The 13291-nt window shown below is 39.8% G+C and overlaps 1 protein-coding gene across 1 annotated transcript in view; it reads right to left on the reverse strand.

The window, feature by feature from the left end:
• Nucleotides 1–13291, reverse strand: part of GRIN2B (glutamate ionotropic receptor NMDA type subunit 2B) — a 417190-nt gene that overhangs the window by 295574 nt on the left and 108325 nt on the right. Inside the window, exon 2 of the mRNA XM_025402402.1 lies at nucleotides 6814–7242. Within this exon, the coding sequence (XP_025258187.1) occupies nucleotides 6814–7224 (411 nt within the window). The 5' untranslated portion in view covers nucleotides 7225–7242. The remainder of the gene's footprint in view (nucleotides 1–6813; nucleotides 7243–13291) is intronic.

Genomic DNA, 13291 nt, shown 5'->3' on the forward strand with positions numbered 1-13291 from the left:
ATGATTTAGGGCAAGTCTGGTTTTTGAAAATGCAAGATGGCATATACTGAGCGCCAACTGTCTACCATACACTATGTACATGGCGTCATAAGGCTTGGTACCCTCTATGAGCTGGGTGCTATTTTTGTTTCCACTTTACAGAAGGAGATTTTGAGGCTCAGAGAGTCTGAAGAGTCCAACTAAGGTCACATGGGTGAGAATGAGTAGAGCTCAAGCCCATGGTCCCCAAAGTCTACATTCTCTCCTTGTGCTGCTACCTTCTTTTAGACGCCATCACGTCCCTGAAAAAATGTATGACAAGTGATGGCTGGTGTGTTACTTTCCAGCACCAAGTGCCTGTATTTCTATGAATGTCGAAGCAATTTCTGGGCTTTAACTGTTACAAGCATTAACACTGCACCTAAAGAAAATCCTAGCTCCAATTTTTAAAGACAGGATGCGCTGGCCAAAAAGAAACACATTTCACAGAAGCGGTGGAAAGAGCCAGCCAGACAGAGCTACATCACTGCAAAGTTTCCAGTGACTTAGAGAGCACTGCCTACCCATCTTTCCCCAAAGTCTAGTTCAAGTAGGGAAAATTGGAGAGAAGAAACTGAGCTCCAGGTAATTTTATCCTGGCTTTTTTTTTTTCTTACTCCCACATTGTGTGCACTGGGAAAAAGTCTTAAAGTCAAGCACATCTGAATTCAGATTTTAATTCCACTATTGTTCTAGATGTGTGACTTTGACCAACATACATAAACGCTCTCTGATTTAGTTTCCCCATCAAAAAAGAAGAAATACTACTACTTCCCTCATGGGACTGCATAAGAATTAAAATGCTCATTAACATCATGCCTGGTTCAAAGTTGACATAATATGTTAGTTTTTTTCCTCTCACTTTTCCTATGTCTATGTCTTAATACCCTGTATGCAAGAAATGCCATAACACTACAGTTTGCTCCCAAAGTATTCTGTTCCAAGGAATGTCATGTCACAGACAACTAAAAGCAAGGTAACAATCTAACAGACACCAGAAATTTGTGAAGAAGCATAGGGTAAGGCATGAGTAACATGTAGCCATCTTGGTTTCAAGATTATGTTGGATATGCAAATCCATATAAGCCAAGGGAAGTCAATAGTTTGTTCCCAGTGTCACACACCACTGCCAGCCCATCTACTCTCTCCAAACCCACTGCCATTAAGCAAGTGGGGGTAGAGGATAGGGAAAGAGGGGGAGAAGATGAAGCCAAAGAAGAGTAGGGCCATCTTACTATCCCCAATTAGATTCCAAAATGTGGCTCTCAGTACAGAAAATGAAAAATGTTATTGAAAGCATCCATTCCCAAAGAAGTAATTTATTGTTTATTTTATTTTATTTTATTTTATTTTGTTTCTGAGCCAGAGTCTCACTCTGTCACTCAGGCTGGAGTGCAGTGGCGCAATCTCGGATCACTGCAACCTCCGTCTCCTGGGTTCAAGCAATTCTCCTACGTCAACCTCCCAAGTAGCTGTGATTACAAGTGTGTGCCACCATGCCCAATTTTTGTATTTTTAGTAGACACGGGGTTTCACCATGTTGGCCAGGCTGGTCTCGAACTCCTTAGGGTGATCTGCCTGCCTCAGCCTCCAACGTGCTGGGATTACGGGTGTGAGTCACTGTGCCCGGCCCCCAACGAAGCAATTTAGAAAGGAAAGAATCATAGCAATAGATCCACAGTAAGAATATTTTTGCGTGTCCTCTAAGGAGGAATAAGGTCCAGAATGTGATGCACGTTTTAGCTACCATGCTACACCCTGATCGACCCGTCTATTTCCAGACTGTGACCCTTTACTCAGCATACCCTTTTCTTCCTCATTCTTGGAGTGTTAGAAGTTGGATCTTGCATCCTTTTGCCTGCTCCTACTGTAATTTCTACTTTCTATTTTCCTTCCTACCTTCTTCCCAAGCCATTTTCATTAGTCCTAATGCCAAGGACAAAACAGTTGTCATTGACTCTGTCATTCCCTATCACTACTCCTTATTTCCCTCACCTAAAGTGTCTGTTTGCCACAGTACTGCTCTAAAATCTTCCACATATTTTATTTCATTTTATCTTCAAAACATAAGGTGTGTAGGGCAGAACACAAAATTTGTATCTCATAAACTATAAACTGAGTATCATGTAGTATAAGTAATGTGTTTGCCCACATTTTCAAAGCTCATCAGAATGGAGACTAAAACTCAGGGATGTATAATTCTTAGTTCAGTGTTTTATGATGCAGAATTGTACAATAGAAAGCATAAGTTTCAAAATAGGTATTCCTGAGATTTGAATTCTAGTCCCATTGCTCATAGTGCGCTGTGATATCCTGGATTAGTTACTTAACCTTTCTAAGCTAAAATCTGAAAACCCAGGGAAGATTTCAGACAATCAGTACAAAAACCTCCTAGAAATAAATGGAAATACATCTAGCTTCAGTTCATTATTTGGATTCAGATGGGCATCTTAAATCCAGGATCTCAGGGAGAATAAAAGCAATTATAACAAGGCAAAATAAAATAGGCTCTTTACACTCAGGTGGGGAACTGCCAAAAAGCACCTCATGCATTTTTAAACATTCTCCATTACTATTCTAAACAGTCTTCTGTTACAAGCACCTAGCAGTTCTTTCCAGGTTAGAGATTTTCTTTAAGGGACCATGCCCTGTGTGGCTGCAGCAGGCTTCCATACTACTTGTGAGCCTCAGCTTCCCTGGTGGGGTGAGACCAAGACTCCCACCTCACACGTCAGAGCCTTTCCCTAGATTTTCACCTTTCAACCATATGCCCTTTTTGGGTGGTCTCCAATTTGGAGTTGTTTCTACGGTTGTCCATGCTGCTTTTTGATTCCCATTCTTTTCCTGCATCACGATACACTCTCACTCCCTTCAAACTGTTCCACATAGCCTTCAACTTCACCTGCTGAATGTGAGGCTGGACACTTTGGTGAAGTACTTGCCAAGTATCACCTCATTTAATCCTCAACAACCCTGTAATCAACCCTGTGATCAACAACAAAACAACTAACAATATAATTATTAGTCCCATTATACAGGCAAGGAAACCAACATTGAGAGCCAGAGATTGGTGACTTATCCTGATTCCCACATTTAGAAAGCGATGCCTGAATCCAGCTTGAACTCTAAATTCTGATTTTTTAGTAGTCCTACTCAGCTAGCCCCCATGCTTCTTTCCACCATAGTATAAAGCTCATTTCCCCTTTGGGAAAGCAGAGTGCTAATTAATGTTCTTACTGATTAATTAGCATATGCAAAGAAGTGAGCCCATGGTATTTGACCAGGTGCTGAACTGCTGAACTGTGTCTGTGCTGTTATCAAAAGTCTTCAGAACAATGCTGTCCTTCCAGCATCGAAAACTTCTTGAATACAAACTTTATCCCTGTAATGCAATCTTCCACATGAGCACTAACTAAGTGGGTTTTATTGGAAATAAACTAACAACAAAAACTTAAGTTAAAACAGACTGACAATTACCTGTCTCCGAGAAGGGGAGACAAAAATAGAAGGCTTATTGATCATCCTTCAGACGATTACTATGAGCCTTCAATGTGGCCAAGCGACACGGTCTTCGATTTTCTGCATCAGTTCCACTTTCAAATGTTTTGTCCTATTCCCCTGTTGTTGATTAATAGTTGTCCAACTGTGTGTCCCCATTCTATGTTTGTAAAATATGGTCATGGTACTTAAAAATAAACTTCTATTAAAAAAAAAAAAAACAAAAAAACACCTGGCCTTAGTTTTGAGGTGTTTTATTTTTGAAACTTGTCCCAAAGGCTTTTTTCTCTGAGACGTGAGGACTCTTTTTATTTGCCTCTATTCCAATCCGTTAAGCCCCCAAACATTCCTCTGCATGGCTGCTGGAAGTTTGCTGCTGACACTCTCTCCAGGTAGCTCCTGCCACCACCCATTCAGCATCGAACCCCTGGGGTTGAGCCTCCAACTTTCTGGGATCTCCATTATTGGATCTTTTTCTTTCTTCTTTTCCCTCTTGCTGCTTACCTTTTAGAAACCATTCTTTTCAGGTCAAAAGTCAGATATTTACACTATTTTAGAAAAGCATCTAAAAGTCATTGCCCACCTCCTTATTTGGCGGAGAGAAAGACATGATGGAATATTTGGGTGTGGTAGCAATGAAGGCAGGAGCAAGGGGAAAGTGACCAGAGGAGGTCTTATTACAGTGACCTAGAAGAATTCACTTTACTGGCATTAGTTCTCCTATTTACTCCTAGAAGGCAGTAGCCAGTGGGTCCTCTATGGAATTGTGCTACACTTAAGTGCTCCACCATTTCATACCCTTGTTATGATCTCTTGTAGTTAGATTCCAGTATTTCCTGATTATGAATCATGTAATAGATCACTTTCAGTCAGATGACAGCCCCTACAATGCCTTCTAACAAGGGAGAAAGTGAAGGGTAGTAAGATATATGAGACCTTAACCAGCCATTTTCTTGAAAGGCAAGAGAGTACATAGCCTTTGAAGCCAGCAACCAATGTTAAAATCCTGGCTTCCACTTAAGAGCTATAGCATTTTGGATATGTTATTTAACCTCTCTGAGCCTCAGTTTCCCCATCTGTAAGATAAAGATTAAATACCACCACTTAGGTCGCTAAGTAGTTAAGAGTATTAAATAAGATAGTGCATACAAAGCACTAAGTGCCTAGCATATGGGGAACACTCGTAAAGCCCCTAAGATACATCAGTGAACAAAAAGAGTTCAGTCTCTCTACATGCTCTATATCTTACCTCATATTTGTATAATGATGTTGTGGATTTTTAAAAGGTACCAGAGAGAAGCAATCAGCTAGTTTAGGCATAACGTTTTCTACCAGGGAGAAATAATATAGGTTGCACAATAGCCCACATGAGAAAAAAAAAAAATCATTTTTACCTGTTGTGCTCTCAAAGTTAAGTATGCACTTATTCATGGTAATTTTAAAATTCGCTCTTAACCATCTCAGAATACTTTCAATGCAAAATTGTGCCCTCAAATTACCACTGCTAAAATAAAATGTAATTTGCTAAGGACAATCATGTTTGGAAAAAAAAAAAATCTACCTGAAGCACAACTCAATGGGTTCTGCCACAGTCGGTCAACATTTTCCATTTTGCTTATTTTTGCCACTTCCCTTAGCATGGGCTATTTGTGTTAGTGCCTGTTTTCTAACATCTGTACCTGCACCCACGTAAATGGAAGAATATATTTCTCATATGATAATGGAAAGTCTTCACTTAACACTTTCAACTTGACCTTGCCTAGACTGAAGGGAAGCGCTGAACCGGAAGCTAGTCATCTCTGCCTGCTGCCGACAGGTGGCGGTAGCAGTCATGCAAGGTTCTTTTAGTCTCGGCTCAGCTGCTCCACTGCGGTGATTCTCAACTAGCCAGGCAGCATCCTTGTGGTGTCTGTGCTAGGTTTTAAGATATGTACAGACATTAACCCGAAAGCCTGTCTTTTAAGTACAAAACTAAAGGCAGGTTTGAATGTGGTGATAAAAAGTATAAGATGACAATGACAATAGTAGAAACCGAAAAATGATAAACATAGCACTTGTGGTGGAACACACTATTCTAAGACCTGAATGGCTGGCTGCAAAGGACAGTGCATATGTACTAAGTGCTGTATCTAAGCAGTGAACAATAGTAAAGCAAGGAAAATAACTGAGTAACTGATAGTATGTAGAAACAAAACAACCCAAAGCAAAATAAAACGCTTTTTTTCTGCCGTTAGGGAATAAGCCCCAGTGTCAAGTGGCAACTAGTCACATGACAATTAACTTAACATTAATGCAGGAGAGGCTAGGATTTGTTGGAGATTTAAAGTAGTGGTTGTCAATCTTAACTGCACACTAGAATCACCTGGGGAGCTTTTAAGACTCCCGAAGCCCAGGCCAATACTCAGAATCCCGAGGGGTGGGACTCAGGCATCAGCAGTGTTGAAAGCTCTTCAGGTGATTTTAATGTGCACCCAAGGTTAAGAACCATTGCCTTCAAATCTAAGCATGGGGAAAAATGGGTTGCTACAGGTTCCATGGATTAAAATCTATTTGGATGTACAGATCGATGTGTGTGATGAGTGTTAATACCTTGGCAAGAATTATTTCCCTATGACATTTGTATCTTCAAGGAGAGAATCACCTGCCTTGAGGGATTTTTCCTTTTATAGTCTTGAAAACCGTATGGGTGAGAACATGTATTGCCAAGGAATAACAAGAGTATGCCTTTCATATACCTATTTGAAGAAAATGTATCCCAGAGCCACAAGCATCAACATCCCTTAGTCATTTCAGTGAGTCCATTTATAAAAAAGTGGACACAAAAACATTTTCAAAACTATAGGAGTTTCTAGATGCCAGCACCTTTCCCTCACTTTCATCTTTAAAAGATTGCTGGGCACAGTGGCTCACGCCTGCAATCCCAGCGCTTTGGGAGGCTGAGGCAGGTGGATCACACGCTGAAACCCCGTGTCTACTAAAAATACAAAAATTAGCTGGGCTTGGTGGCAGGTGCCTGTAATCCCAGCTACTAGAGAGGCTGAGGCAGGAGAATCACTTGAACCTGGGAGGCGGAGGTTGCAGTGAGCCAAGATTGCATTATTGCACTCTAGCCTGGGCAACAAGAGCAAAACTTTGTCTCAAAAAAAAAAAAAAAAAGATTAATTGCTGGCCTACCCACGCTCTCAATGTAATCTGGTTACCTTCCATCATTAACAACCAAGTTTTACAGGAAAACAAATGCATGGTTTAGTCCTCAGTACAAACCCCCAGGCCCTTCTTGTTGCAGCCCCGTTTTACCTTATCTGCCATTATCATAGAGGAGCCCCCGTGGATGCCCAGGATAGGGGTGAGAGTCTGTGCAGAAATGAAATCGAGGATCTGGGCGATGGCTTCCTGGTCTGTGTCATCAGCAAACACCACCCCCTGGATCTTCCGGTCAGACATGAGATCACAGATGCGGGTGATGATGCTCTTTGGGTCAGTCTCATTCATGGCTACCAGTTCCACCCGAGGCACCACGGAGAGATGGTGGAAATCATCTTTCTCGTGGGCATCCTTGATGGCCACCTCGTCGGAAGTGCCCACGAGGATGACAGCAATGCCAATGCTGGGGGGGCTCTTCTGAGAACGAGCTCTGCTGCCTGACACGGCCAGGACAGCCAACACCAACCAGAACTTGGGAGAACAGCACTCCGCTCTGGGCTTCATCTTCAACTCGTCGACTCCCTGCAAACACAAAGAGAGAGGGAGTTAAAATAGGACCCACACCATGTAACCTGTCTTAGAAGAGGCTAGCTACTGCAATTCAAGGACCTTATCTCCTTTCATTGAGCACCAAACCCAACTCCATCTACCAGCCTACTGTCTTATCTCTGGTATTTCCTCTGCAGAATGAGAGAAAATGAAACTTTCAAAAACCTCAGAAATCCCTGAGCAAGGCAATAAAAGGTGCTATTGCTATAGTCATTGGCAGCTACAGACAGAGACAAAAGAGGAAAAGAGATTGTGAGTGGTCCAGGTAGCCATGCGAGTATGCATACATGAGTCTCCTGGCCCTCCTGTTACAGCCCACCCTAGTACTGTTCTTGGGCTCAGGGACAGCAAGGCCAGGCAAAGTGAGCATAAAAACATACTCAGCAGAGGTGAGCAACAGAACATGGGCTGGATAAACTGGATGTGGGGAGGCTATAGGTACACAAGCCCTGCATTCTTGCTGCCTTCACCTTATGTTTGCCTCAATGAGGACGACAGCCAGAAAATTCTTTAGTAACCTTGTTAGTATCTGGCTCTTAATATTAAATTACAAGAACAACTGATACATGACTAGTATTTTTAAAACATTGCCTCAATTGATCCTTACAATGACCCAGTAGGGAATAAAATAAGAAAAACATTATCATCCCCATTTTATAAATGTTGACACCAAGGCTCAAAGAAGATAAGTGTTCTAAGACCATGTACCAATCAATTAAGTGAAACAAACCTGAACCCAGATCTTCTGACTTTTGTATTCCAATATGTGTTCCATTACACTACATGGAACTGCCTCTCATATAACCAATTATCATAAGGAACACATATTACTCCGATCTATTTATGCACCAAAATACAGAAACTTAAATACCATTAGCAGCCACATTTGAAAAATGTTCCTTTTTTTCTGCTGCCATCCTATAGCCATGACTTCTCTAAAATGACTGATGCCGTATTTTCATATAATTTCATATAATTCATATAATTTCATATAATTTACCACCTTTTACCCACAAAGAACTCCTTTTTTACTTCCACATATGACCCAAATCTTACTCTATGCAGCAGACTAAGGACATAACGCTCTATAGAATATAAGCCTGGGCCATCTCTCTCTAAGCTTCTCATCATTCTCCAAGAGCTCCTCTTAATATAACTAGTTCTGCTTATGTTGCTTTATTTTAAATAATCAATGTTCACTATTCGGGTGACAGCTACACTAAAAAGCCCAGATTTCACCACTATACAATATATCCATGTAACAAAAGCACGCATGTACTGCCCGAATCCGTAAAAAATTTTAAAAAATTTAAAAATCATTTATTGTACATCTTTTTACGCTGCACACTGTGTTAGGCATTTTGTCATATATAATCTCTCTGATCTTCATGGACACCCTATAAATTAGACATTTTATTCCCATTTATCAAGTAGAAAAACAGAAGCTCAACAGTTATGTAATTATCCAAGGTCAACGGCATTATAACACCAGCATGCCAATACATAAACACAGCATTTTAATACTCCAAGGCAATATTCTACAAACTGCACCCAGAACCAAAACCAGATTCGCATTCTTGTACAAAGAGAGAGACAGCATGCAATCAAGGATAAAAATGCTGCTTCAGATCTCCTGCTTGTTTCAAAAAAAAAAAAAAAAAGGTAAGAGATTAAAAATCTAAAAATGTTGAGAGCTTAGCTAATTTTAAAAACCATGAAGGTATTGAATAAAGAAAGATAAGGAAGTGTTCGGGCTGAGCAGTCAGTCTTGACTGCAAAGGGCGTTAATGATTCGGGGGCAAGATGCTGGGGACATTTTGTGGCTGAAGAAGCACAAAATCCAATCCAGTTCTTGGCATAAAACATTTTGGAACTTTTACTGGTGTAGTCATCCTTCAACACTGCCAAGAATGAGGCCTGTATTGATTGCCTTGTCTTTCTCTCGCAAATAAGATGAGTAGCTCAGTGGTTCATGCCTGAGCAAAGTTTACTCCTGAAAGTTTTCTGATCTCAGTGTCTCTATGAAAACAGGGAATGACTCCACAAGCCCTGGAAACCTTTGCTGATGGACTGTATCCAATTTAGCAGGGGAATCAGGGCCTGAATTCCTCCTCCCAGAACTTAAAGGAAAGCAACACTAGATAGACAATTGAGTAGGACTGATATTCAGAGGAAGCAGAAGGGGTTTAGCACCACAAAGAGCTGTGCACAAACTACATACACACACACACACACACACACACACACACACACACACAGAGTTCAATTCCAATGACTGGTTCTCAAGGAAAGCCAAAAGATTTACCATTTGGCAAAACTATAGGCTAACTTCATTCCAATGGTATTCTAATCCTAGTTACAAGTCACTAAATTAGTTTCCTTCACATTTAAAAGTGGCCCACTCTGCCATGACAGTTTATTAACTTTAATGCACTCCACTCTCCCACTTTGATGTTTTATTTGCTCTCTAAAATATCTCTTGTGTTCTTCTTTTTTGTCTCACACAATATATTATCTTTGGCTATGCAATGGCTAGTTGTGACACCCAAAGAATAGCGTCTGGTTTTACAGAGCATCTCATTTATACTCAGGATACAGCAAAGCACTTTACAAAGCAATACATTATGGGAGATAACAGTAACAGAGGGGCTGTGAGACAAAAAAAGAGGCTACTTTGAATACAGACTCAATTTCAAACATTAAAAGGGGATTCGTTGAGAGAAAGCATGTAGTTCAAGATAAGCAGAGTGGCGTTGCTCCCTTCCTCACAGAGACCATGGTAAGTCTTGATGCACCTGCTCTAGGAAGTCTTGCTCCCTCTGTAGAATTGAGCATTGCTTCCTTTGAGCTCTCACCATAGCCTGCATGTATCTATCTAAATATGCATAAGCTTTTATTATCAATATATGATGATGTGTCCACCTACTTTAACTAGTTGATAACCTCCTTGTGAGTAGGGACTTTTTCAGTTCAGTAAGCATTTATTGAGCACTTATAACCTAGTGAACTTTTTTTTCTTTTTTCTTTTTTTTTTTTAGTGGTGAGGATGCAACAGATACAGATTCTATCCTTCAGGACCATGGTCTAGCACAAGACACAGACACAGACCCATAAAGAAAATGTTGCCTCACTTTATTCATATTCTTGAACTCTAACAGTGCCTATATGCAATAAGGAAGGACTCAATGAACGGTGGCCAATATTGAGTTTCTACCATTAGGTTGAACCATATAAAATTGTTAATATTTGACCATTTTTGACCTATAATAGTTCAACCTGCTGTGTGCCAGATATTACTATTGCCAGGTAATTTTCATGCATTATTAGATACTCACAAAAACATTGGAAGTCATACTTTCCCTTTATCACAAATGAGAAAACTGAGAGTTAAGTACATGACCAAGATTACACAGCTAATAAGGGATGGCATCAATTTTCAAACCCAAGTTTGTCTGGATCCAAAGCCCTTCCTCTTTCCCTTCCAGGGCCTCTCAGTATAATATGAGTGTTGAGTGAATGAATGAATGAATGAATGAATGAATGAAATCACCAACGAAAACCAACTGGTGTTTTAATACCAGTTCTGCGTTAACACAGTGCCTGAGGATGGGCGAGTCACCTAATTACCATCTCTATGCTATCATCGGTGAAACCAGGATAATATACCTAACCTACATACCTGAAAGATTTTTGTGAAGATCAAATGAAAATATGTATATGGAAGTGCTTTGAAGAATCTAAAATACTCTACAGATGCAAAGGATATTACGTTTAAGCCTCTATAGAAGCTGTTCAAGGAACCTAGCTATTTATGATAGCACAAAGTGAGTGTGTGGGAGGTGAGGGTGAAAGAATGGCAGACAGAGGCTGAAAGGAATGTTAAGAGGAAACTCGCATGGGGCAAAAGATATTAGTTCCCTGAGCGATATAATCCCTGAAGAAGATGTCACACAATGGCCTCGGGGTAGCAGCGACCTCCACTGACAGCTTACTAGTCATGTAGATTAATTCAAGAGTCACTCCGGCCAGGGCCAGTATTGGGAATCAGTGGAGCTCAGCATATCCAAATCATGCCATGAATTCAGAAACCAGGGTGCACCAGCAGGACTAGCAACAAAGCAGCAGGATTAGAGAGTTGACTGTTCACTCATTTGGCTCTTTGCATCCTTGAAGCTTAGGCTAAGTGATCCCGAGATCCACAGTAAACAAAAGGCCACAGGAGCTTATCTTCATGCCGGTAACTGGTACAGGGTAACTATAGCAGGAAACAGTCTACACTTTGCTCAGAGCAGGCTCTAAGGGAAGACACATCTGGGTGGGAAGCCAGGCCAACCCTGTCCTTAGAAAACTGAGTCCTGGGGCAATCTCAACTGGAAGGATATAAAATGTGGCTTAATCAATAATTAAGTCAAAAATATTCCAAGCACTATCCTTTAATGCAGTCAGGACATTATTTAGAGTGATTCAATTAAGGAGATTATGACTGGAATATGACAGGCAGTGAGTGAAGTTAATATTAAAATGCCAGAACTATGTATCAGGTCCAGTTTCCCAAGCTACCAATAAAGACAGAAAGTTAGGAGACATAGGCTTAAAATGTGTCACATTAGAGAGTGGGGAAACAAGAATTCTCATATAATGGAACAGGAGTATAACCTTTTTGGAGGCCAAAGTGGTAGTATCTATCAAAATTTTAATATCAACACAAAATAAAATTCAAAGGCAAAAACATCAAAACGGACATTAAGTGATATCACATATAGGTACCAGGAAGATGTAATCATTATGAACACATATTCATGTATAAGGCAACAACTAAAATTTACATGGGAAGAAACAGACAAATCCAACTGACAAAAGATCTTATTAACTAAGACATAAAAGATTTTTTTAAAGCATGAGTTACAAGTTTGAACTAGTTCGGATACCTAGAAATGCATATAGAATAGAGAATAGATGTTCTTTTTAAGTACATACATGAAAAATATTAAATCTACAAAAATACATCAATAGATTTTAAAAAATCAATATGAAATCAATTGTCATTTTTTCATAATGTGATTACATTAAAAGTACCTTTTTTTTTTTTTTTTTGAGTCAGAGTCTTGCTCTTTCACCCAGGCTGGAGTGCAGTGATGCTATCTCGGTTCACTGCAAGCTCCGCCTCCCAGGTTTACGCCATTCTTCTCCCTCAGCCTCCCAAGTAGCTGGGACCACAGGCGCCCACCACCCCACCTGGCTAATTTTTTGTATTTTTAGTAGAGACGGGGTTTCGCCGTGTTAGCCAGGATGGTTTCAATCTGCTGACTTCAGGATCCGCCAGCCTCGGCCTCCCAAAGTGCTGGGATTACAGGCGTGAGCCACTGTGCCCAGCCTAAAAGCACATTTTTAAAGGTACCAAAAATACTACATATCCAAAATCTTTTTAAAAAAAACTTGTGATTAAATAACTATAAAGTTAAAAAGGAAATTTTAAGGGAAACTAAAATTCCTTTGAAGAGAATAACAATGAAAATACTAAATGTCAGAATTTCTAGAGGACAATTAAAGCAGTTTAGAGAGAAAAGTACACCTTTAAATACATCTATAATAAACCAAGAAAATCAAATGTGATTAATTATAATTAAGTTTTCACTTATTGCATTAAAAACTTAACAGTCAACCCTAATAAACAAGAAAACAAATGAAGCACAAGACAAAGAAACACAAAAAACAAAACTGATCTTTTAAAAGACATCAAGTCCTGACAAGATGAATCAAGAATAAAGTAGAGAAAATGCAAATGAAAGAGAAAATAATAACATATATAATAGAAATTTTGAAATAATGAATATTATAAAAACTAGTTACTTTTCCATTTAATGTGTAATATGTAATAAAAATGACAAATAGGGAAAGGGACTTAAAAGAATGTAGAACATTTGAGTTAAGTTTTAGAAATTTAAAAATTGTTATTAAAGCCTACACCCCTAATTCATCAAAACTACTCCCTACCCTAGTCCTCCACTCCCCACCCAATTAT

This window comes from Theropithecus gelada, chromosome 11 (assembly GCF_003255815.1).
Source record: "Theropithecus gelada isolate Dixy chromosome 11, Tgel_1.0, whole genome shotgun sequence".
In the NCBI taxonomy this organism is placed as follows: domain Eukaryota; kingdom Metazoa; phylum Chordata; class Mammalia; order Primates; family Cercopithecidae; genus Theropithecus; species Theropithecus gelada.